General features: G+C 44.1%; 1 protein-coding gene across 2 annotated transcripts in view; it reads right to left on the reverse strand.

Annotated features, from left to right (window-relative positions):
• The window catches only part of LOC111145054 (myoferlin), a 166,002-nt gene that overhangs the window by 134,328 nt on the left and 7,426 nt on the right, over window positions 1–24,248 (reverse strand). For both annotated transcript variants that reach the window (XM_022499667.1, XM_022499666.1), the window contains exons 2-3: window positions 8,435–8,490; window positions 6,319–6,410 (exon numbers count right to left, since the gene is read on the reverse strand). In XM_022499667.1, coding sequence (XP_022355375.1) covers window positions 6,319–6,410; window positions 8,435–8,490 — 148 coding nt within the window. The remainder of the gene's footprint in view (window positions 1–6,318; window positions 6,411–8,434; window positions 8,491–24,248) is intronic.

Genomic DNA, 24,248 nt, shown 5'->3' on the forward strand with positions numbered 1-24,248 from the left:
AGTCCTGTCTCACATTTAGGTCTTTTATCCATTTTGAGTGTCTTTTTGTGTATGGTGTAAAGAAATGTTCCAGTTTCATGCTTCTGCATGTGGCTGTCCAATTTTCCCAACACCATTTGCAGAAAAGACTGTCTTTTTTCCACTGGATAGTCTTTCCTGATTTGTTGAAGATCAGTTGACCGTAGAGTTGAGGGTCCATTTCTGGGTTCTCTATTCTGTTCCATTGATCTATGTGTCTGTTTTTGTGCCAGTACCATACTGTCTTGGTGATCACAGTTTTGTAATAGAGCTTGAAGTCAGGAATTGTCATAGCACCAGCTTTGGTTTTCTTTTTCAACATTCCTTTGGCTATTTGGGGTCTTTTCTGGTTCCATACAAATTTTAGGATTATTTGTTCTAGTTCTGTTTAAAAAGTTGGTGGTATTTTGATAGGGATTGCACTGAATGTGTAGATTACTCTAAGTAAGAATAGACACTTTCACAATATTTGTTCTTCCAATCCATGAGCATGGAATGTTTTTCCATTTCTTTGTGTCTTCCTCAGTTTCTTTCATGAGTGTTCTATAGTTCTCTGAGTACAGATTCTTTGCCTCTTTGGTTAGGTTTATTCCTAGGTATCTTATAGTTCTGGGTGCAGTTGTAAATGGGATTGACTCCTTAATTTCTCTTTTCTCTGTCTCATTGTTAGTGTATAGAAATGCAACTGATTTTTGTGCATTGATTTTATAACCTGCCACCTTAATGAATTCCTGTATGAGTTCTAGCAATTTTGGGATAGTCTTTTGGGTTTTCCACACAGAGTATCATGTTATCTGAGAAGAGTGAGAGTTTGACTTCTTTGCCAATTTGGATGACTTTTATTTCTTTTTATTGTCTGATTGCTGAGGCTAGGACTTCTAGTACTATGTTGAACAACAGTAGTGATAACAGACATCCTTGCCATGTTCCTGATCTTAGGGGAAAAATTCTCAGTTTTCCCCATTGAGAATGATATTTGCTGTAGGCTTTTCATAGATAGCTCTCACGATATTGAGATCTGTTCTCTCTATCCCTACACTATGAGGAATTTTAATCAAGAAAGGATGCTCTATTCTGTAAGATGTTTTTTCTGCAACTATTGATAGAATCACATGGTTCTTATCATTTATTTTATTAATGTAGTGTATCACATTTATTTGTGGATGTTGACCCACCCTTGTGGCCAGGAGTAAATCCCACGTGGTCATGGTGAATAATCCTTTTACTGTATGGTTGGATCCTATTGGCTAGTATCTTGGTGAGAATTTTTGCATCCATGTTCATCAGATATATTGTCTGTAATTCTCCTTTTTGGGGAGTTCTTTGTCTGGTTTTGGGATCAAGCTAATGCTGGCCTCATAGAAAGAGTTTGGAAGTTTTCCTTCCATTTTTTTTTTTTTTTTTAAACAGCTTCAGAAGAATAGGTATTAATTCTTCTTTATATGTGTTGTAGAATTCCCCTAGGAAGCTATCCGGCCCTTGACTCATTTGTTGGGAGATTGATTAGTGCTGCAATTTCCTTGCTGGTTATGGGTCTGTTCAGGTTTTCTATTTCTTCCCAGTTCAGTTTTGGTGGTTTACAGATCTCTAGGAATGCATCCATTTCTTCCAGACTGACTAATTCGTTGGCATATAGTTGCTCATAATATGTTCTTATAATTGTGTTTCTCCCATGCTCGTTGTGATCTCTGCTCTTTCATTCATGATTTTATTTATTTGGGTCCTTTCTCTTTTCTTTTTGGTAAGTCTGGCCAGGGATTTATCAATCTTATTATGTCTTTCAAAGAACCAGCTTCTAGTTTTATTGATCTGTTCTATTGTTCTTCTGGTTTCTATTTTGTTGATTTCTACTCTAATCTTTATTAATTCTCTTCTCCTGCTGAGTTTAGGCTTTTATTTGCTGTTCTTTCTCCAGCTCCTTCAGGTGTAAGGTTAGGTTGTATATTTAAGACGTTTCTTGTTTCTTGAGAAGGGCTAGAATTGCTTCCCTCTTAGGACTGCCTTTGCTACATCCCAACAGTTTTGAATAGTTGTGTTTTCATTTTCATTTGTTTCCATGAATTTTTAAAATTCTTCTTTAATTTCCTGGTTGACTCATTCTTTAGTAGGATGCCCTTTAGCCTCCATGTATTTGAGTTCTTGCCAAATTTCCTCTTGTGACTGAGTTCCATTTCAAAACACTGCGTTCTGATAATATGCAGGAAATGATCCCAATCTTTTGGTACTGGTTGAGACCTGATTTTTGACCTAATATGTGATCTATTCTGGACAATATTCCATGTACACTCAAGAAGAATGTATATTCTGCTAACTTTAGGATGAAATGCTCTGAATATATTTGTGAAGTACATCTGGTCCAGTGTGTCATTCAAAGACCTTTTTTCCTTGTTGATTTTCTGCTTAGATGATCTTTCCACTGCAGTGAGTGGGATGTTGAAGTCCCCTACTATTATTGTATTATTATCAACGTGTTTCTTTAATTTAGTTATTAATTGGCTTATATAATTGGCTGCTCCTATGTTAGGGGTATAGATATTTAAAAGTGTTAGATCTTCTTGTTGGATAGACCCTTTAATTATGATATAGTGTCCTTCCTCATTTCTTATTACAGTCTTTGGTTTAAAATCTAATTTGTCTGATATAAGGATTGCCACCCCAGCTTTTTCCTGATGTCCATTAGTATAATAAATGGTTTTCCACCCCATCACTTTAAATATGGAGTTTTCTTTGGGTCTAAAATGAGTCTCTTGCAGGTAGCTTATCGATGGGTCTTGCTTTTTTTTATCTGATCTGATACCCTGTATGTTTCGATTGGGGCATTTAGCCCATTTACATTCAGAGTAACTACTGAAAGATATGAATTAATGCCACTGTATTACCTGTAAAGTTACTGTTTCCATATATTGTCACTGTTGCTTTCTGGTTTATGTTACCTTTGGGCTCTCTCTTTGCTTAAAGGATTCCTTTTAATATTTCTTGCAGGGCTTGTGATCACAAATTCTTTTAGTTTCTGTTTGCCCTAGAAGATTTTTTATCTCTTCTTCTATTCTGAATGACATCTTAGCTAGATAAAGTATTCTTGGCTGCACATTTTCTCATTGAGCACCCTAAATATATCATGCCAGTCCTTTCTGGTCTGTGCATAGGTTTGCTGCCAGTGTAATGTTTCTACACTTGTAGGTTATGGACCCTTTGTCCTGAGTTGCTTTCAGGATTTTCTCTTTGTTGCTGAGATTTGCAAATTTCAGTGTTATATGTCGGGGTGTTGATCTATTTTTATTGATTTTGAGGGGGAGGGGTTCTCTGTGTCTCCTGGACTTGAATGTCTGTTTCTTTCCCCAGATTAGGGAAGTTCTCACCTATATATATGCTCATACATACCTTCTCTCCACCTTCCCCTTCTTCCAGGATCCCAATTATTCTAATATTGTTTTGCTTTATGCTATTACTTATCTCTCCAATTCTCCCCTCATGATCCAGTAGTTGTTTATCTCTCTTTTTCTCAGCTTCTTTATTCTCCATCATTTTATTCTCCATCACTAATTCTCTCTTCTGCCTCATTTGTCGTAGCAGGTAGATCCTCCATTTTTTATTGCATCTCATTAATAACCTTTTTTATTTCAACTTGATTAGATTTAAGTTCTCTTACTTCTCCAGAAAGGGGTATTCCCTGCTGTCCTCTGCACTTTTTTCAAGCCCAGCACTCAGTATCTTTATAATCATTATTCTGAACTCTAGTTCAACATCTTACTTTTATTCCTGCTGTTTAGGTCCCTGGCAGTTAGTACTGCATCTTATTCTCTTTTTTTGAAGTGAGTTTTTCTGTCTTGTCATTCTTGCAGAAAGTGGTCACTTTTCTGTTTGTAGAGTTGCAGCTATTTTCTTAGATCTCTAGTTGAGTTCACAGGTATTCAGAATGATTTGATAGTTATTTAGCTGAATTCCTGAATCCCTGAAACTAAGATCTATCTACTCCTCTGCCACCTTGGACTATCCTCGAAAAGGGACTATTATTAGTAACATATTACAGGCTACAGTGAGTTTTGGCCACCCACTTCCTCCAAATTTTGTGATATGGAAGATAAAGCTGCCCTCTGGGAGTTGGGCGGGAACAGATAAATCATTGGTTCAAAGCTGAGATACACAAATAACTTTAAAGCTACAATGGTTTTCAGTCCAATATAGTGGGATCAGAACCTACCAGAGTATATTTAAATAGCTTAAGAAGAAAATGCGTCAGTCACAAGGGGCATTGGTCAGCAATGGAATATGGGAAAAAAGATCTCAACAAGGTAAACATGCATAGTACCTATCAAATCCTATCAAATCACTGTCCAGGAGGTTAATATCTGTCCAGGTTCTCTTAGCCTGACACCATTAAGTAGAAGACCCCAGCCACAGGGGTGACCATCTAATTTACTGTCCACACCAATCCACTGTTGATAGCAAAAGAGTTACGGTTAGTTATTGTGTTGGGACAATAAACCAAGACTATCCCAAGCAAATCAGAGGATATGGTCACTGTACCTCAACTAATTCTTTCTAGTTTATTCCTCTTATTGCAGCCTTCTGATTATACCAAATGTACCTAAGGCTAAGACATACATTTTAAAATGTATGACATTACTAAAAACTTGGATGCTTCTTACATTGATTGAGACATTTAATACCAGGTGTATTCCTCACCCCCAAACTTGTTACTAATTTAATAATACATCTTAAGGTCAATGACATCTTATAATCAAGTATACAGAGTAATTTGCAGTATGACACAAAGAAGAATTCACTGATCAGGATGACATCTTATAATCAAGTATACAGAGTAATTTGCAGTATGACACAAAGAAGAATTCACTGATCAGGATTTATTTCCCCTGCAAAATAATAAGTAAGTAACCTGGCTTTAAGCATCAGTTTCTTGCAAGCTTGGTTAGTTTGAACTGGTAACCTAAGACTGGCTTCTGAGTCTATAAGGCCAATGTCCAGATCAAGGACTGGGGTGAAATTTACTGAGGTCATTCTGTCCCATAGATACCTGTTTCAGATGTCCCCAACCCTCAGTGCCACCATGGGCACCATCATGACCCTTCTCCATTTGAAACTGGTAGAGGTGACAGAGACCTGGCTTAGGTCTGTCAAGTTTAAAAGGCCAATAAGAGGGGCGCCTGGGTGGCTCAGTGGGTTGGGCCGCTGCCTTCGGCTCGGGTCATGGTCCCAGGTCCTGGGTTCGAGCCCCGCGTCGGGCTTTCTGCTCAGCGGGGAGCCTGCTTCCTCCTCTCTCTCTGCCTGCCTCTCTGCCTACTTGTGATTTCTCTCTGTCAAATAAATAAATAAAATCTTTAAAAAAAAAAAAAGGCCAATAAGACGTTAAAATGAAAGTGGGGCTGCAAGCAGATCTTGAATGAGATGTGTATGGTCACACATAATCAGAAGAAGAAATTATTTTGCTTGTGTCTAATACAGCTACAGTTCAGATAAACCATCAAAGGTAGGAAGTGACTATATGCAATTAACAAAGATGTATATAGATAGATATAGATACAGATATAGATAGATATAGATATATCAGGAATATAACATAGGTTTCACAGGAAGAGCCAAATTGGATTCACTAATGGTGGATTACTGTTTGCAGTCTCTTAGGAATATAGTAGCCCCTCCTTTATCCACAGGGATATGTGCCAAGACATCTAGTGGATGCCTAAAACCGCAGATAGTACCAAACCCTATATATATTGTGTTTTTTTCCCCATATACACATACATATCTATGATAAAGTGTAATTTGTAAATCAGACATAGTAAGAGATTAACAACAACTAATAAGAAAATAGAACAACTATAACAATATACTGTAATAAGTCATGTGAATACAGTTTCTCTCCATACAAAATACCTTATTGTAAGTCACCTTCTTGATGATATGAGATGACAAAATGCCTACATGATGAGATGAAGTGAGGTGAATGATATAAGCACTGTGACGTAGTGCTGGACTACTGACCTTCTGACAATATTTCAGAAGGAGGATCATCTGCTTCTGGACCTCAGTTGACCATGGGTCACTGAAACCGCAGGTTAAGAGGGGTTTACTCTACAGAACTTTGGGAAAAGGCCCTGTGAGAAATTAATCACATCTGATATTGGCTCAGAAGGTTGTGGCGGGGAGGGTGGGGCATGGAAATGAAGTACACTTATATAGGAAATATTCTAAAAATGTTATTAACAATATGTTCCTTCAACAAAATAAACAGTAGTGAGATAATATGTAAAATGAGAGAAATAGTTGAAATCAACTTACTTATTTTGTCCAATTGTCTCAAAATCTTTCACAACAATAGTAAGGGAAGATGAAAAGTCCAGTGGTACACCCCTCAAGTCAAACTCCAAAATCTGTCCACAGAAAGGTTATAAGAAAAGTTGTTAAAAGGATGGGGGAGTATAATAAGATGTACTGACACTAAATGTTGGGTCATTATCTTCGCCACTGACAATCTTTTGAATTACTCAATTCTATAGTTAGATAGAAGTGACCAAATTCCAAACCTGAAGGCTGCTGAGGGCTGTGGGAAAGCAAATCAGACTTAGCCTCAGAGGACCTGGGGGTGACTTCTGGCTTCCCATTTTCTAGGCTCTGTGACTATGGACAAGCCACCAAACCCATCTCATAGTCAGGGAATTTACTTAGTGCCCACCACAATGGGTTAGAAGAATAAAATAAAATGAATGCTTTTTTCACTGTTTGTTTTTAAATTACTTGCTCTTCCCAGTCATGTTATTATCAAAGAGATGAACAATCTAAAAAAAAATTTTCTAAAATGCATCAGCCTTTTATTTTAAGTCCCACCATGATCAGTTTGTAGTAGACGAGACTGTCATCTTCATGAAATAAACTGCTGTCTAGCGGCAAACATAAAAAAACAAAACAAAACAACATAACATCAGAGATGCCTTTTATTGCTTATGTAACATATGAATTAAATAAAGCGGCATCTACTGATGATTTGATTCTCCTTGTAATGGGTTTAGAGTAGATGGAGAATGTGTCAGACCTCATTTTAGAACGTTAACCCCAACAGGTCTCTGGTTGCTATTTCATTTGGGTTAGAGTTCAGTTATAAAACTACAGTTGGGAAGTTTACTTGATAAATACATTTGCAATTTAAAAATTACATGTTGGAAATAAAGTGGGGTGAGATGGGTGATGTCCTGCGTGTCTGCTCACGTGACCATATATCTCTCTGCCATTGGCCACATGAATTGACCAGATATAAAGAAGCATGTTACGATTACTCAAAACCTGAAACATTAGATGTACACATGTATATTTTTTTCAATTTGCTTTATTCTTGGAGTTCTGTACACAGTGCTAGGATCCAGAGCATCCACAGGGACCAACCAGACTCGCCTCTTGCTTTCATGGAGCTGGCAGACCAGATGGCCATGTTCTGGGTTCCAGTGAAATCGCAAAGTAGAATTACCTCTCACCATTCTGCTTCTCAGAAAGGCATTAAAAAGGTGTTCTGTCTTCACCTCATTCAATGAAAAAGTAAAGTCTTTATCCTACAGAGATGTTGAAACTAGTCGTGGGGGTGGGGGGTACTTTACAGTTGGCAGAAGGGAGGTCTACACAGCCCGGTGACTCAGTGAAAATAACAAAGACATTTATCACTGTGCTTATCCAGGAAGGTTTCAATGGATTTTGGAAAAAACAATGGGGCTAATGATCATCTTTTAAAAAAATTAGTCAGCATAGGAAAATCTACTCAGTGGAAAGAATTAAAATTTTCACATATCTATAAATATATTCAACACTGAACCATTTACAAAATAGATACAAAGTCAACAGTGAGGGAAGTAAATAAATGATATTATATTCCTTCTACAGAATATTGCATAGTATTAAAAATACTTCTGAATGGAATAATATGGTATATGCTCAGGATATAATAGTAAGAAAAAATAGGATAGAAAGCCGTATTTGCTATATGATGCTACTTTGCTAATCTCAACACATCATATTTTATTAATATATTTATTCAATAAACATTTATTGATATATCCCAGATGTTAATAGCAGTTGCTTCTGGACAGTGGGTGGGTGCCCTACATATGCACCCCCAACATGCAACCTAACGGGACCAACATCACTCAGCAAACGCAGGGCTGCTCCAGGTTAGAACCCAGCCCTCTCACTCCCTGTCCAGGCCTCGCTCACTGCACTATTCTACAGGAGACATCATTGCGGTACGTGTCCTTGAACAGTTCTGCTGTCTCCAGGGCCACAAAGGGAGACGGAGGGGTGAGGGTACAATGCAGACATTCTTCTTCCAAAGGGAAAAGCTAACCCTTGACCAAAGATAAGACAATCAGATGTAGCTCATCCACTGAAACAATGTTAAAAAAAATGAACTTACCTCGTTCCAGAATGGGTTAAGTTCATTGTCAACTTTCTTTGTTTTCTTTTTCTCATCTGCAAATAAAAATAGGAGATATCAATTAATTAAAAATACTCCTAGAACATGTACCATTCATTCATTCATTCATTCAAACTGTGTGCCCACATTTTCCCACTCATTTGCCTAGAGTTGGGGCTGCCTGAATCAAAGTTTTCCAAACTGAATGGCTTGTTTTTTTCTGGCTTAAAATGTTTCTCCCATGCCCAGATCTACAAGATGTTAGGGGATGAGGGACTCAAAATCATGGAAATGCTGTGATCCCTTATCTTTTTACCAGCTTCCATAGACCAAGGTTACCCAGGGCCTCTGAGTCTCCAGGTTGTTGCAGAAGGAAGCCAACAAAGCTAACCTTTGACAAGCAGGTGTCACCATTTTAGAGATGTGGCTACTGAAATTCAAAGGAGCTAAGAAATTCTCAGCTAATTCTTCTGCGCTCATACCTGGCACTGGATCCTATATAACCTGCAATTTCAACTCTGAAGCCCATGCCACCTCTGCATGTGGTAACACCCCACAGCTTCAAAATTGAGCTGGACTCCCTCCCAGAGGCCTTGGCACAAGGTAGTTAGTAAACAAACACTTTCTAGGACCTGCAGAGAAATGTAGGGTCTCCCTTACTCCAGGCTCACCTTTCCTGAAGATACAAGTTTTCTTTCTCTGTATCTGAGATTGGATGAATAAATGTTATTTATGTTATTTATTTTATTTATGATGAATAAATGTTAGGTCACCTTCCTAAATGAAATAAATGTCAATCCAGCTAGTGCTTAAAGTTTCCTTAGAGAAGTCCAAAGAGAAGGGGCATCTGTTGGGTCTCTAAGTTCCCCAATACTTATCAAAATAAAAGCTAGTGTTTGAGTACAAAATGCTTTGTAAGCAAGAGCTCCTCTGTTTTCAGGGCCAAAAATAACCAAACCAAACCAAAACAGTTTTCCCTCTGTGTGTCTCGTTTACCATCACAAAGAACATTCACAACACTTGTGACACCAGATGTACAGTGGGGGTTCCCCCACCAAAAGTGATTTTCTGTGATTCCAGATGGGTGTTTTACAATTTAACTCCATGCCAACACCACCTATCTGGAGACATCATCAGATCCCACAAGCTATAGGTTAAGATGACAACAGTAAGTCCAAGTGCTTCTGACCTAGCAGGCTACAGATCTATGCTTCCCATAACTCCCTCATTGGGTTCAATTTATTTGCTAGAGCGGCTCACAGAATTCAAGAAAAACAGTTATTTATGTTCACCAGTTTATTAAAGGCAGTGATAGAGGGTACAGCGAGGTGAAGGGATACCTCACGTAAGGTCTGGAAGGGTCCTGGGCACAGGAGCCTCTGTCCCCATAGAGTTGGAATGCCTCAACCTGCTAGTACATGGATGGGTTCTCCCATCTGGAAGCTCTCAGAACCACATACTTTTAGGATTTTCGTGGCGGCTTCCTCACACAGGTAAGATCAATTACTAACTCTATTTCCAGCCCCTTTCTCCAGTCTAGAGGAGTGGTGGGCGGGACCGAAATTCTAAGCTTCTCATCAAGGCTTGGTCTTCTGGGAGACCAGTCTCCATCCAGGAGCCATCCAGGAGGCCGCCCAGAGTCACCTCATTAGAACAAAAGATGCTCCTATCACTTAGGAATTTATAGGGGTTTTAGCTCAGTGCCAGGAAATGGGGGGGGGGAAGGGGGTGGAGACCAATGTATATATTTTCTATGATCTCACATCATCTCATCTCTTTAAAAACCCAGGAGACATGTATAATTTTCATCCCCCTTTTGGAGCTCAGGAAACTGAGAAGTGACATACTCAAAAGTAACCCAGTTAGTAAGTAGCAGGGATGGCTTTTAAACCCACCAGACAGCCTCTCATTGGCCACACTTGGAACCGTCCCCAGTTTCCCCTCTACTGCATGGCAATGTAGAAGGTAGTGGGTTTTGTTCAGCTGAATGTCATACTGCTAAGGATTCCAGCACACACCAGTTGTGGGACTAACCACCTCATTTTTCCAAGACCTCAGCATAGTAAAGCCATGAATCACCACCCTCATTATGCTAAGCATTAACTTTTCCACTTGAGTAGCTCCCAGAACCCAGCCGGCTTCCCTTTCTAGACTTCAGAAGGACTCTGCTCAGCGGCTCATGCCTGGACCTGTGCTGGTTAGTTTTAACTGTGGTCTCTCTAGGTGGCCCACAGAGCCCCTCCGTGGATCTGTTTCCCATACCATGAAGAAGCTGGACTGTCCCCTCCCACATGGCCATTTGGCCCCACTCACTGACCTCCTGCCCTCTGATGGAACCCTCTCAATTTTCCTCTCTGGTCACAGTATAAGCAAGTACTCTTAAGAGAAAGAGGAGCCAAAGAGAAGTTTAAACGGACAGAACTGGACAAATGGCTTCTTTCCCCAATGGTAGCAGCTCCCTCTAAACAGCCATCTACAGGGGCCCGGATGTGCCTTCTACTGCAGCATCTCTAAATTCTTACAGCAACCTTGCACAGTTAACATTCTCATCCCCATTTCACAGACAAAGAATTGAGAGAAGCTGGTTAACTTGCCTCAGGCCGCACAACTAATAAAAAAAAAGAACCTATGTCCCCTTGGCTCCAAAACCCCGCGGTGTGTGTTCACCGCCACACAAAAGCATCTCACTGAAACCTGTCGGAAGCACCGGAAAAAGAAAATGCATAAACATAAAAAGTGTGATGGGCTTGGCATCCTGAGCAAAGGCCACAGGAAGGCCCAAGTTCAGGTTTGAGAGTACCCTGGAGACTCTCTAAGACTATTTGCTCTAACACACAAAATGTGACATCTGTGAGTTTTTTTGGGGAGCTGGTTTACTGAGCTCATCAGATTGTCAAATGAATTTGTGACCTTCACAAAAGTTAGGAATTCCTGCCTATCCTGCCTATCCTTCCAGATCACCACCGCCCTTGCTGCTACAACCAGGGCTGCGTGGTTGGAGAACTGAGTCAGGAAAGAGTGAAGCTGCATGCTGGGACCACAGCAGACCTTCGAGAGAAAAGATGGGAAATTGCAAGAGGTCACAGCAAGTTAGTAAAGCAAGGAGAAAACAGCAAGTCATTTACAGGAATTGGGCACAGGGGCTTGAGGCAGGACTTGGGTCACTGAAGGATGGTACTGAAGCAAAACTTCGCTCTCCAAGTCCCCAGGATTCCAGGAAGGGAGCTAAGGCAAGGCCAAGGGCTCCAGGGAGGCTGGGGAATGAGCCAGTACTTGCTCACCTGAATTGAATCCCCAGCCTGGTTACCAACCTGGGAATCAGCATATGAGAAGAAATGCTGCATGAGAAAAAGCCATTTGCCAAGCCGCTACTACAGATCCCCTCCCCTTCCCCAATAGAAGCAGGATTGTTCCAGAGTCAGCAGTTGAGGGGTGTGAAAAAAGGGAGAATCACTTGTTCATTTACTCAACTTTAAGCATTTACTAAGCACCTACTATGTGCTGGGAACTAGGGAAACTGAAGAGCACAAGATGGTTCTTGGTCTCCAAATGTTCCACATACGGAGTTCAAGGGCTATTGAATAGAAACGAATCCCGATGCATGTTTTCAGCAAACAGTGAAAAGCCCACCATGTTCTTGCCTGCTTCACCCTCGTGGTGGAACTTCCTCCTGTCAGACGGGAATAACGGGAATAATGCCTGCCCAGGTCAGGCTTAGGGACCTCATAGCTCAGCCCATGGAAATGGTCCACTAACTGAGTGCTCCCACAAACATCAGTGAGTTTTCTCATTCTTCTACCCAGTATACATATCTGAAGTATCACCGGGCAGGCACTGAGCTGGACCCTGTGGGAGACACAAAGATACCCAAGACACGGTTCCTGCCCACAGGTGCACCAGCAGGAAGGCGGCCCCAGGTGACTGAGACCGGATAAGGCTGCAGTTGCCATCAGAAGGGGTACACATGAAAAGGGGAGGTGACTTCAAGCTGAGGGCACCAGATAAGGACTCACAGAAGGAGAGGCAGGCCTGGGGGATTCAAAGACAAGGATGAACTGAAAATGTGGAGTTGGGATGAAAAGGTCACTCCAGGTGGGGGCAATAGGGTGGGTGGGTCATCCACAGGGGAGAGAGAACAGCTCATGTCTGGGGACACTCCACAGCCCAAGCGGCTGGAACCAAGGGGATGTGGAAGAGAGCAGAGGCAACCAGGCTGTGTGGAAAGGTCATGGTCACTGGGGGAAGCCATGCAAGCCACGCTAAGCCAAGCTTCATTTGGCTGACACAAGCCACTTAGGAAAGAGGGTGTTAGACATTGGGCTTTATAACTTCAAGAGGTTCATAATCCCATAAGGAAGACCAAGTTGTGTAATAACTCTTGTCATACTGTTCTGAACACACGATTCTGTTGTGTAGTGAGAACAAAGGAACCAGCAGAGTGCCTGCAGATGTCTGGTGACCACAGACCAGGTGGGACCGCTCCAGTGGAACCTGTGGCTGTCTCCAGTGGAACCTGTGGCTGTCTGCAGGGCTTGTACTGGTACGGATGGTGCTCCCCTCTAGGGAGTCACTCTCTCTCAGCCAGGCCTGTGCTAACCCCTTCACATACGTCATTTCATTGAACCTTGCCAGCCAGCCCAGTAAGTTACCCCCAATATGCCGATAAGCAAAACGAGCCCAGAATGGTTAGGTGGTTTGCCTAAGATCACAGAGCCAGGCAGAAAGGCTCTAACTCAGAACCAGTCTGATTCTACAGCCCATGCATTCAACCACTGGGCCTCCTAGCTCCCTAGTTCATAAGTAAAGATTACATCACCAACATTAGCTCCTCCCCTTCTGGAGAAACCTGGCTCAACTTCTAAAAAGGAGGCTCTCATTTTTATCCAACGGTGTGTACATTACATGCTATTGAAAGTCTATCCTCACACAAATATGTCAACCACAAAACAGAAGTAAATAAATATTTTTCTTAGCAGCAGCCAGTCACATATTTGTATTACTCAATTATTCAATTCCACCACTTTAGAAAACAAAAGGTCTAAACTGCAGGTGCTAAACTCCAGACGAAATCAGGGGAAAGCACTTTTTCCCTTCTCCATATCACCGACCTCCCCCTGCTCTCATCTCTAATTTTACTAAGATGACTGTTTCCTCCTATGGACAGGAATTAAATGCTTTCAACCCAGAACAGAACAACTGACTCAAATGCCAAGTCCACTCGAGATCATGACTCAAGGCATTCTTTGGGACATTTCCTGTTTTTTGATAAGTCAAGCCTGCCTGCTTCTCTCTCCATTCACCGAAGGTCAACACCACAGTAATTAACCTGCATGCCAACCTCTGAATAAAGCTTCCAGAGAAGTGAACAAACATTCCTTGCCCAGCCACCACGCCCTCTTGCACAGAGCCATTTCCTTTGCTGTGCACCTACCACACAATGTGATGGACCCTTAGGGACAAGGCTCTAGAGATCACCAGACCTCCTAGGACTGGTCTGGCTACCTCTGTGCTGAGAGGGTTGTGTGGTGGCTCGTTTTATGTGTCACTTGGCAAGGCAACATGCCACCTGTTTGCTCAAACTCGAGTCTAGATGTTGCTGTGAAGGTATTTTATAGATGTGATTAACATTTGCAATCCATCATCTTTAAATAAAAGAGATTATGCTCTTTAATGTGGATGTGTCTCATCCAAACCATGAAAAAGTGAGGTTTCCTAGGGAAGATGGGGATTCTGCCTCAAGATTGTGACACAGGGGCACTTGGGTGTCTCAGTGGGTTAAACCTCTGCCTTCCGCTCAGGTCACAATCTCAGGGTCCTGGGATCAAGCTCCGCATTGGGCTCTCTGCTCAGCGGGAGCCTGCTTCCCCCTCCCCCTCTGCCTGCCTCTCTGCCTACTTGTGATCTCCCTCCCTCCCTCTCTCTCTCTGCCAAATAAATAAATAAAATCTTTAAAAAAAAAAAAAAGTGACCGTGACACAGAAATCTTGCCCGAGTTTCCAACCTACTGGCCTGCCCCACAAATTTCAGACTTGCCAGCCCTTATAATCACATGAGCCAATTCCTTATAAGTCTCTCAATGTCTCTGTCTCAACACAAACACACACACACACATACACACACACACACACATCCCCTACGGGTTCCATTTCTCTGGAGAACCCTAATACAATAAGCAATGCCAGATGTTTCTGGAAGTAATAGCATCTACAATGGTAACACTTTTTCAGTATTTCCAAAGACACCCCATCTCAGTGACCCTCACTGCAGGAAAAAGCACAGGGCTGGCCCAGCTCTTCCAACTGGACTTTCAAATCAGTGAACTCTCTGATTCTCTGAGCTGTTATCTCAGAGAAACGCAGGCTCAATCACTGAGCTCAGAGTCCCTCTTGTGTACCCTGCAGAATTTAGACTAGATGGTCTCTAAGTCTTCTTCCAGGTCTAGTGGAATAGACCTTATGAAGGACCCCCAAGTCCTCACTGGCCAGATGGCTGTATCTTCCTGACACGGCCCCAAAAGAAGGGGGAATCTCATTTACAAAGCTCCCCTAAGTAGCTTAGCTCTTTGGTAGGCAAAGTAGAGATCTCTAGGTCCATCTAAATTTGACCTCCCATTTAGAAATACTTCTTCATCTTCTCTGGGTCCCGAGTTATGGCCCCTTTGTCTGAAGAAATAGTCACAGACATATACAAAGTCACCCGCTATTTGGCCTAGAATATCACAGACCCCCTGAAGCCATCCATGCCTGGCTAACAGTTACTGAATGCTCTGAACTAGTCACTGTTCCCAGTGCTTTCCACAGAGCGTCTCATTAATCTTCCCAACTACCCTAAAAGGCAAATTCTATTACCATCATCCCCAATTACACAAGGAGAAACCAAGACACAGAGAAGTGAAGCAATTTATCTGAGGTCACACAGCTAGGAAGTGCTGGAGCTGGGAGTCAGATTCTGGCAGACAGAGACACAGAAGTTTTCCGAGTTGGAGGATTAAGACCAGACAGTGACTCCCTGAAGGCTGGGACTGTATTCTACTAATACGGTTACTCCCCTCAGAGTCACTTCTCCAGGATTTGAGTGGACTAAACTTCATAAGCTCATGGAATTATTATTACTGGGGTTGCTTTAATGATTAAGTGAGAAAATGAAAACGAAGTGCTCAGCATGGGACCCAGCATACAGGAAACACTGGGCTAACAGGGGCTATCGTTTTGTTTTGTTTTGTTTTGTTTTGTTTTAGTATGGCACCTGCACAGAGCCCCTTGTGCACTTCCTGGGGGGCGGGGGTGCTCTCCTGGGCCTTGGAGCCCCACCCCCCCAGGGCAGGGCCCAGTCACTGGAGCAGGAGCCCAGTTAGGCTCGGCTCAGCCCTGCTGGAGCAACTCTCCCTGCCCTGACTCCGTGCCAGGCCTCCAGGGCCTGCCTGGGGCGGCAGGCTTCTGGGCAGTGTCTGCCCCTCCCTGGCAGCCACCAGCATCTTGGAGAATTTCCACCAGAACCAGAGGACGGCAAAGGCCAGGGCAGCGCCCGCGGGTGACTCCTCCACCCTCAGGACTCCGAGGCACCTGCCGGAGCGCAGAGGCAGGTGGTCCATCCAGTCCCACCCCGGCTCAAAGGTGGGTCTCGGACTTCTTGCTTTCCGACCCTGGATGCCCTACCTAGGCTCGGGGATATGTTGTCAAACGGGTTCTGGGGAAGGTATTTCGGCCAAACGGCAGCTGCGGTACAAAGCAAGGCTGTTCTGTACGTTTCTGAGAGAGTCACCGACAGCTCTGATAAACAGAAACGCCCAGAGAAAAAGGCACACAAGGGTGACTGCTTTGCTTTCCATACCCCGGGCTGCCCCCCTCCCCGACCCGGCATCTGGAGATGCTCTTACAGGCAAACAGGTTCTCGAATCAAAAATGAAATCTTGGGGCGCCTGGGTGGCTCAGAGTGTTAAAGCCTCTGCCTTCGGCTCAGGTCATGATCCCAGGGTCCTGGGATCGAGCCCCACATCGGGCTCTTTCCTTGGTGGAGAGCCTGCTTCCTCCTCTCTCTCTCTCTGCCTGCCTCTCTGCCTACTTGTGATCTCTCTCTCTGTCCAATAAATAAATAAAAAATCTTAAAAAAAAAAAAAAAAAACAAACAAAAAAAACCCCCGAAATCTTCCCAAGGAACTGCGGGGAAGCCCAGTCAATCTGAACCAATGCCCGCAGGATCTCCTTCCCAACAGCTGACCCTGGGTGGGGGTGGGGGTGTCCCAGCTCCGCCAGTGGTCAGGGGTGCCGGGGGAGGGATACCAGGTAGGACCCGCGCCTGGACCAGCTGCCTGGGTGGAGAACTCGATCACGTGACTCTTGGGCTTCTGCATTTATTTTGCATGTGAGCATATGCTCCCTGCCAGCCGCTTATTTTGTTCTTTTTTTTTTTTTTTTTTTTTTTTTTTTTTTAAGATTTATCCATCTGTTGAGGGAGGGAGCGGAGAGAGAATGTCAAGCAGACTCCCCCGCCAAGAGCAGAGCCCATGACCCATGAGATTATGACCTGAGCGGAAACCAAGAGTTAGTGCTCAACCCACAGTGCCACGCAGGCACCCCAAGTGCCAGGCACTTTAAACACATTCACGTCTAATCCTTCCAATGGAGGTATCAGTGCTGCCATTTCACCCTGAGAAAACTGGGTTTCAGTGATGTGAGGTGACTTGCCCAGGATCACACAGCCAGCCAGTAAGTTGGCAGAGCGGAGCTGCGTCCCCACATCCATCTCATTTCCAAACCTGTGCTCTCAACCTCCACCGAGGGCTGAGGATGCCAGTGACCTGCTACGTTTCCCCCATTTCCCAACTGTGTGACTCTGAGCCCGTTATCCAACTCTGTATGTACATTTCTTCATTAATAAATATTGGTACCTAATATTCAGGAATAAGAGCTAACATTCATAGGGCTCACAGTATAGCAGGCACTCTTTGGAAAGCTTGGTCTATGTTACTCTTCACTTTCTCATGTTATGGTCACTATTATTATTCTGATTTTGAGGCACAGTAAAACTAAGTAGCTTGTTCAAGGTCACCTCCTAATAGGAAACAAAGCCAGAATTTGAATGCCGGCTTTCTGGCTCCTAGCCTTTTAACCTCTCCTTCCTCTGCCTGGTATGTTTCTGGGACAATTTGCTAGAGAATGAATGAAGGCTGGTATTTGACAAATTCACCTCCAACCCAGCTGAGGAAATGGAAAGTTCCTAGAGCTCCAGAAGGGCCTCTCAAGGCCTGAGAACCCTATAGAAGAGGATGAAGAACTCACCCTGCCCGGCTGTATTGAGAATCAGATGAGAATTCTAAGAGTGTCGAGGACATGGGGGACACCCCTTTGTGTTGGATCAGAATGAGAATCATAAACTACCTCCAACAGACAACATGAAGAGGATTCATTCCTCTGGCCTCCCTGATTCCAAGAGATAGTATCAACAGAAAACAAAATAGTCCCAGAAAAGAATTTTGGAAAATCAGCACAAAGCACTGAGTCAAAATCTTGATAATTCAATTCCATTCCATCCCTTCTAAGCAAGAAACTTCTAGCTGAACTACGCTGAGCCTCAGATCTTGGTGTCCCACAGTAAATAATCTCTTTCAGTGGGATTGTTGCCATCACCAGCGGTTTATCCACCATCCCCAATCCTCCTGCCTGTACTGGGGATGGCTTTGACCTTGGGGTTCTTTAGCAAGCTCAGCTGCTCAGCAGCTGCAGGTATGAGGCAGAGCGGGGAACTGGGAATGTCCAGGATGGGGATGGCAAGTAGACTTAACGAGGAGAGATGTCAAGCACAGAGAAAGCCAGACGTGTGCATAGCAGTGGGAAAGGGCATGGATCTTCCTCTCAGGACTGGGGTTCTAGCCTCTCCTCGCCTCGTCCTGGCTGCCCAGCTCTGGCTGCTCCTGACCTCTCTGAAGCTCTATCTTCTCATCTGATAAATGAGTCTAAACAATCCATGTCCTGGGCCCCCACCAGACTTGTTGTGAAGGACAAATGACCAAGCCCAGGAAAGGGCTTTTCGTACTGTAAGTGCCCTGGAGGAAGGCCCCTTCCTCAAGCCATGTCACACAGGGGAAGGCATCCTAATGTGTCCGTCCCACTGGGACAAACCAGAGGACATCTGGAGCCCCGGACGAGGCCTCTGAGGCCAAAAGTGTCAGGTCCACAAATACCAATGGCCCAGGCCCTGGCACTGCTCCGGCTAGATGACCAGGGCTGAATTTGCCCAAGGAAATACAATGGGAAGGAGATAGAGCCTGAAGTCAGCCACAGGGGTCTGAGCCCTGAGCCTGTGTGTGTGCATTACCCTAGGTGGGACGAAAGTACCCGTGGCTGAGGCCCAGCCCCCGACACAGGGGTGTTCCAGTCCCAGCAGTGGGCAGGTAGTCCGGGCTCTGCCTGACACCTGCTGCAGGACCCTGACCAAGGCACTCCACCCTCCCCAATCCCACAAAAAGAGGGACTTCAACTGTAATAAGAGGGACTTCATTTTTCGTGAGAATTAAGTGAATAAATATTTATATGAAGCACTTGGTGCACTTACTAGCTCTCATCATCAATATAATCTGCGAATAATGAGATTTTTTTTAAAAGTTCAAGCTTTCCAGGAGTCTAAACTCCGTGAACTCTGAATTCATGGAACCCTCACTGGGTTGACAGCTGGACGGCGATCTGCAGGGATCCGTCCCCCCTGGACGGCAGGGACAAGTCTCACTGGTTCCTGACCTGATATCACTACAGGGCTGAGCGCACAGCCTGGCAGAGTCCACTCCTGATCTAAATTTGTTGAATGAGGGGCGCCTGGGTGGCTCAGTAGGTTAAGCCTCTGCCTTCAGCTCAGGTCATGATCTCAGAGTCCTGGGATCGAGCCCCGCATCGGGCTCTCTGCTCAGCAGGAAACCTGCTTCCCTCCCTCTCTCTCTCTGCCTGCCACTTGCCTACTTGTGATCTCTCTGTGTCAAATAAATAAATAAAATCTTCAAAATTTGTTGAATGAATTTATGCTTGAGAGAAGCAGTAGGGAGACATGACAGCAAAGGAGAGAAGGGAGGGAGACAGGGACCATCCAGGCAGTGATTTCCGCCCAGGAGGAAAGGTAAGCAAAAAGAATTTTTAAAATTTTTAATCATGAAGGACATAAGGAAAAGGATTTTTTTTTTTTTTTTTTAATTTGTAAGTTGTGCTATGGGGATGGAAACAATGATGAGGGTAATAAACCGGAGGGAACGCAGAGGTGAGGTAATGGAGTTCCCCCCCCCCGCCACTCAAATATTAGAGCTTTAATGTTTTTCATGCAATATGTTAGAGTTTCAGTCTCCGCTAATAAAATGGCTCCGACTCCATTACCAGAGGAATGATTCACCACTGAGCGATGTCAGCTCTGAGCTTCTGAGTCACGGCAAGTCATAAAGGCTTTCATTACCCTGTGGAAACTCACCCCTGGAAGGCTGTATTTTGTTTTACTTTTTTTTTTTTTTTCCTTTTCTTTTTTAAGTTCTTGTGTTCCTGGTACGTGTTCTTCCTCTCTCAGCCTGGGTCCCCGTGATCCCCCTCCATGCTAAGCAACTCGATCCACTCAGAGCAGAAAGAGAGCATAATCTGACTTAGTTGTTTTGGGCAGAGGTTGGGTGTTACCTCCTTACCCGTGCTGACCTCAGGGAATGCACATGGAGATTCTGGAATCAGACAGGCCCGAGCTGAATCGGACTGGTCCCTGCCTCAGTTTCTCATGTGTAAAATGAAGATGATTGTTTAAGACCTACTCCCTAAAAATGCCCATGAGGATTAAACAAGGCAATAGGCACAGGTGTGGGCATAGCGCCAGGGTTTAATAAATAGCGTGGTGGTACAGCAAGTGGATGGTACTCAGGCCGTCTGCACCCCTGCCCCCCAAGTCAGAGTCTCCGGAAGACCTAAGCAGCAACGAATGCTTACAGCATTTCCTACGTATGTGCTTTCTATTTACTCATGCTGGTCATCACAACTACCCTCTGGGGTGGGGACTGTTACCATGCCCATTTTGTAGATGGGACAACTAAGGCACAGAGACGCTGAGCAGCAGTGAGTGAGAGGAAGTCCTGGACTCCTTATGGCTGTGGCTGTCCTCCCGCTCTCTGTGCTGTGTAATAACCACCTGCAGCAGTGTACATCTAAATCAATGAAAACTAGAAGATATTAAAAACTCAGTTCCTCGAGTCATACTGGCCACATTTCAGTGTTCAGCAGCCACGTGACTTGCGGCTACCATCGCATGCAAGGCAGATCTCGAACATCTCCACCATCCTAGAACGTTTTAAGAGAGAGCTCTGATCACACAAATAAGTGACTGCCAAATGAAGTAAGTAAAAATAAGTAAAAACCCTGTCTTATTATCACCATATGGACTAGTTGTTTTGACAAAATATGCACCCTACCTAGACTGGGTTTCTGGATTCATAGCTTCCTTCACCTTGGGAAAGGAGAGCATAAAAGCCTGGCATCAGCTGTCCTCACTTGATTTGGAAACTTCTTACTTCCTTAGTCCCTAACCTAGACCACTGATTTTTTTTTAAGATTTTATTTATTTATTTGACAGACAGAGATCACAAGCAGGCAGAGAGAGAGAAGGAAGCAAGCTCCCCACTGAGCAGAGAGGCCGATATTGGGCTCGATCCCAGGACCCTGGGATCATGACCTGAGCTGAAGGCAGAGGCTTTAAGCCACTGAGCCTCCCAGGTGCCCCTAGACCACTGATTTTTTTACTTTGCCACATGCAAAGAGAGCCAAACTTCAAGAGATGTGCAGAGTAAACACCTATTTTTTTAAGTTTACTGATATTTTTTCATAATCTCTACACCCAATGTAGAGCTCAAACTCACAATCCCAAGATCAAGAGTTGCACATTCTTCCAACTAAGTCAGCCAGGTGCCCCCAGTAAACACCCATTTTTAGTCCAAGTACCTTAAATACATCATCTTGTTTGACTTTTACAACTTTTAGAAGTAGGTCTTATACCCACTTTTCTGCTGGGAAGACTGAGATTCAGAGAAGTTCCTTGCCATTAATAAGACCAAAGCCGTCCTATGACGGTCAGAGGTTGGCTGGGGCTCCCCTGCCTTCCATCTTCCTTTGTGGTGCAGCTTAATGGATCCCAAACAGCCTGTGGAAACTCTGAAGTCTTAAGGACTCAAGATCAGTTCTGTAGTTTGCAGGCAGAGGGATCTGGTTCCATATGGTCCCATCTGGTCCCTCTGGCCTGTGAGACTGTGATTGTCACTGGTGAGATTCCTTGACCCCTGAATTCACCAATGACCCCATGAACTAAGGACTGACTGCCGGAACTCAGGAAACTCCCAAAAGTTTCTACCTGTCAATTTCATCTTTAGACGCTAAGGAACGAATTGCTGAAACAGGAAGAGAAATGTTTGAGGATCTGTACGCAGATGAACCAGAAAGTACAGACAGTTACCTCAGCTGCACTCTAACCTTAAAACCCCCTCCAAATAGTCATCCTGATCCCTAATAAAAGGAGCCTCCCATGCCATTGGAATCATTCCCACGATCTCCTTTTTGTTTGTTTGTATGGATTGCAGAGGACACTGAGAGGCAACGCCACATGGTGTAGTCTAACTCTCGACAGAGGGGACCTCCTTTGGTCTGGTAACGTGACCAGAGCGAATCAGGTGAGGAGCTGGAGTCATTGATTCAATCACTACTTACTGCTCATCTGCTACCTACCAAGCACTAAGTTAGGTGCTGGGCAAAGAGATAGTCCCTGACCTCATGAAGCTTACTGTCCAATGGAGGAGGCTGACAGAAATCAACTAAGCCGGCAAATACATAACTGTGTGTTCTGACAGGAGCCAAGAAGGAGTACAGGATGCTGGAGAGACAAATATGGAGGGATCCTGTGAGGACCTCAGGTTCCAGCCCTGCCCTGGGGAGCCCAGACCAACCAGAAGGCCTGGCACTGCAGGGGACCAAGACTACTGCTCATCTGTCTTCAGCGCTGCTATGGTTTTTGGCATGACCTTGGCCACACAGACATCACAGGGCCAGGGCTCCACTGCCAACAGGCCATCGGCCTCTCTCAGGCTGCTGCCGGGCTCCCCCCTCATCACAGAAGGGCTTGCCCTGCTGCTGGCCATTGCGGCTGTCGACTACACTGCAGAGAGCCTCCCTCTGAGTTCCTGAGGTAAGCGTGAGTTGAAAATCCAAGTCAACAGAGAGTTGCTAAGAATCTACTATGTTCACATCCATTAGGATGACCATTATGGAATTAAAACAAAACCAGAAAACAAGTGTTTGGCAAGGATGGGGAGAAATTGGAACCCTGTACACTGCCGGTGGGAACGTTAAAATCAGGCTGTCAGTATGGAAAACAGTGTCGAGGTGGCTCAAAACCTTAAACACAGAATTACCGCATGACCCAGAGATTCCACGTTGGGCTTTATGCCCCAAAGAACTGAGAACAGGAACTCAAAACCAGTTATTTGTATCCCCGTATTCCGAGCTACCGTACTCACAGTAGCCAAAAGTTGAAGCAACCCAAGTGTCCATTGATGGAGGAATGGATAAACAAAAATGTGGCCTTACCAGGAGGAAATGTTCTGACACCTCCTACGACACGGAGGAACCCTGACGACCTTGGGCCCAGTGAAATAAGCCAGCCACAAATGGACAAATAGCGAATAATTTCCTTCAAATGAGGTACCCAGATAGTCAAGTTCACAGAGACAGAAAACAGAATGGTAGTTGCCAGGGGCTGGGGGGTGGGGGTGGGGTGGGGGTGTGGGGGTGTGAGGAATTATTATTTAATGACTACAGAGTTTCAGTTTGGGAAGACGAAAAAGTTCTGGGGACTAAAGATGATAGTACAAGGGCAGGAATGTACTTAATGCTACTAAACTGTATAGTTAAAAATGGTTACAATGGTAATGGTTATGCTATATACAGTTAACTACAGTTAAAAGAACAGCAACAATAAAGAACCAATCACGTGCCTGGTCAAGAAGTTACAAGGCGCTCTCACAGAATCAAACATTGGCTCTGCCTTCCACCTGCTTATACACCACAGTTGCCAAGCATCCCATTTTTTCATCGAAGCCTGGGCCACCCCTCAGATGGTCCCCAGGGGTTTGTATGCCCTGCCCCAGCAGTGGGAGAAGGAATAGGGACACAGAAAGCAGAGGAAGCGAGTGTTTGCCACACAACTACAGACGGTCCCTGCCTTGGGATGGTACAACTTAATTTTTCAACTTTATGTTGGTGCAAAAGCAATCTGCATTCAATGGAAATGTACTTTGAAATTTGAATGCGGATGTTTTCCTGGGCTAGCGCTCTGCTGTGTGATACCCCCCTGGTGCTGCGGCGGGGGCAGGGAGAACAGCTGCCACTCACCCACACAATCACAAGGGCACAGGACTGATACAGTCACAACCACTCTGCACCCAGAAGGCCACTCTGTTTTTCACTTTCAGTACAGTATTCAATAAATTACACAAGATATTCTATACCTGATTATAAAACAGGCCTTGTGGTAGATGATTTTTGTCCAGATGATGTAAGCTAATGTAAGTGTTCTAGTATGTTCAAGGTGGGCTTGGCTACGCTATGATGTTCTGTAGGTGAGATGTATTGAATGCGTTTTTAACTTACGATGGGTTTATTGCGATGTAACCCCATCATAAGTCAAGAAAGATCTGTGTTATGTGCCAGACACTATGATAGTGTTGTAAATATTTTATCATTGTTGATCCTTACAATGTCCCTGTGAGGTATGTATCATTCTCCTCATTTTACAGATAAAGAAATAATTGCTCAGAAAT

The sequence above is a fragment of the Enhydra lutris genome, unplaced genomic scaffold (genome assembly GCF_002288905.1).
Source record: "Enhydra lutris kenyoni isolate GAN:26980312 unplaced genomic scaffold, ASM228890v2 scaffoldscaffold12, whole genome shotgun sequence".
Classification (NCBI taxonomy): domain Eukaryota; kingdom Metazoa; phylum Chordata; class Mammalia; order Carnivora; family Mustelidae; genus Enhydra; species Enhydra lutris.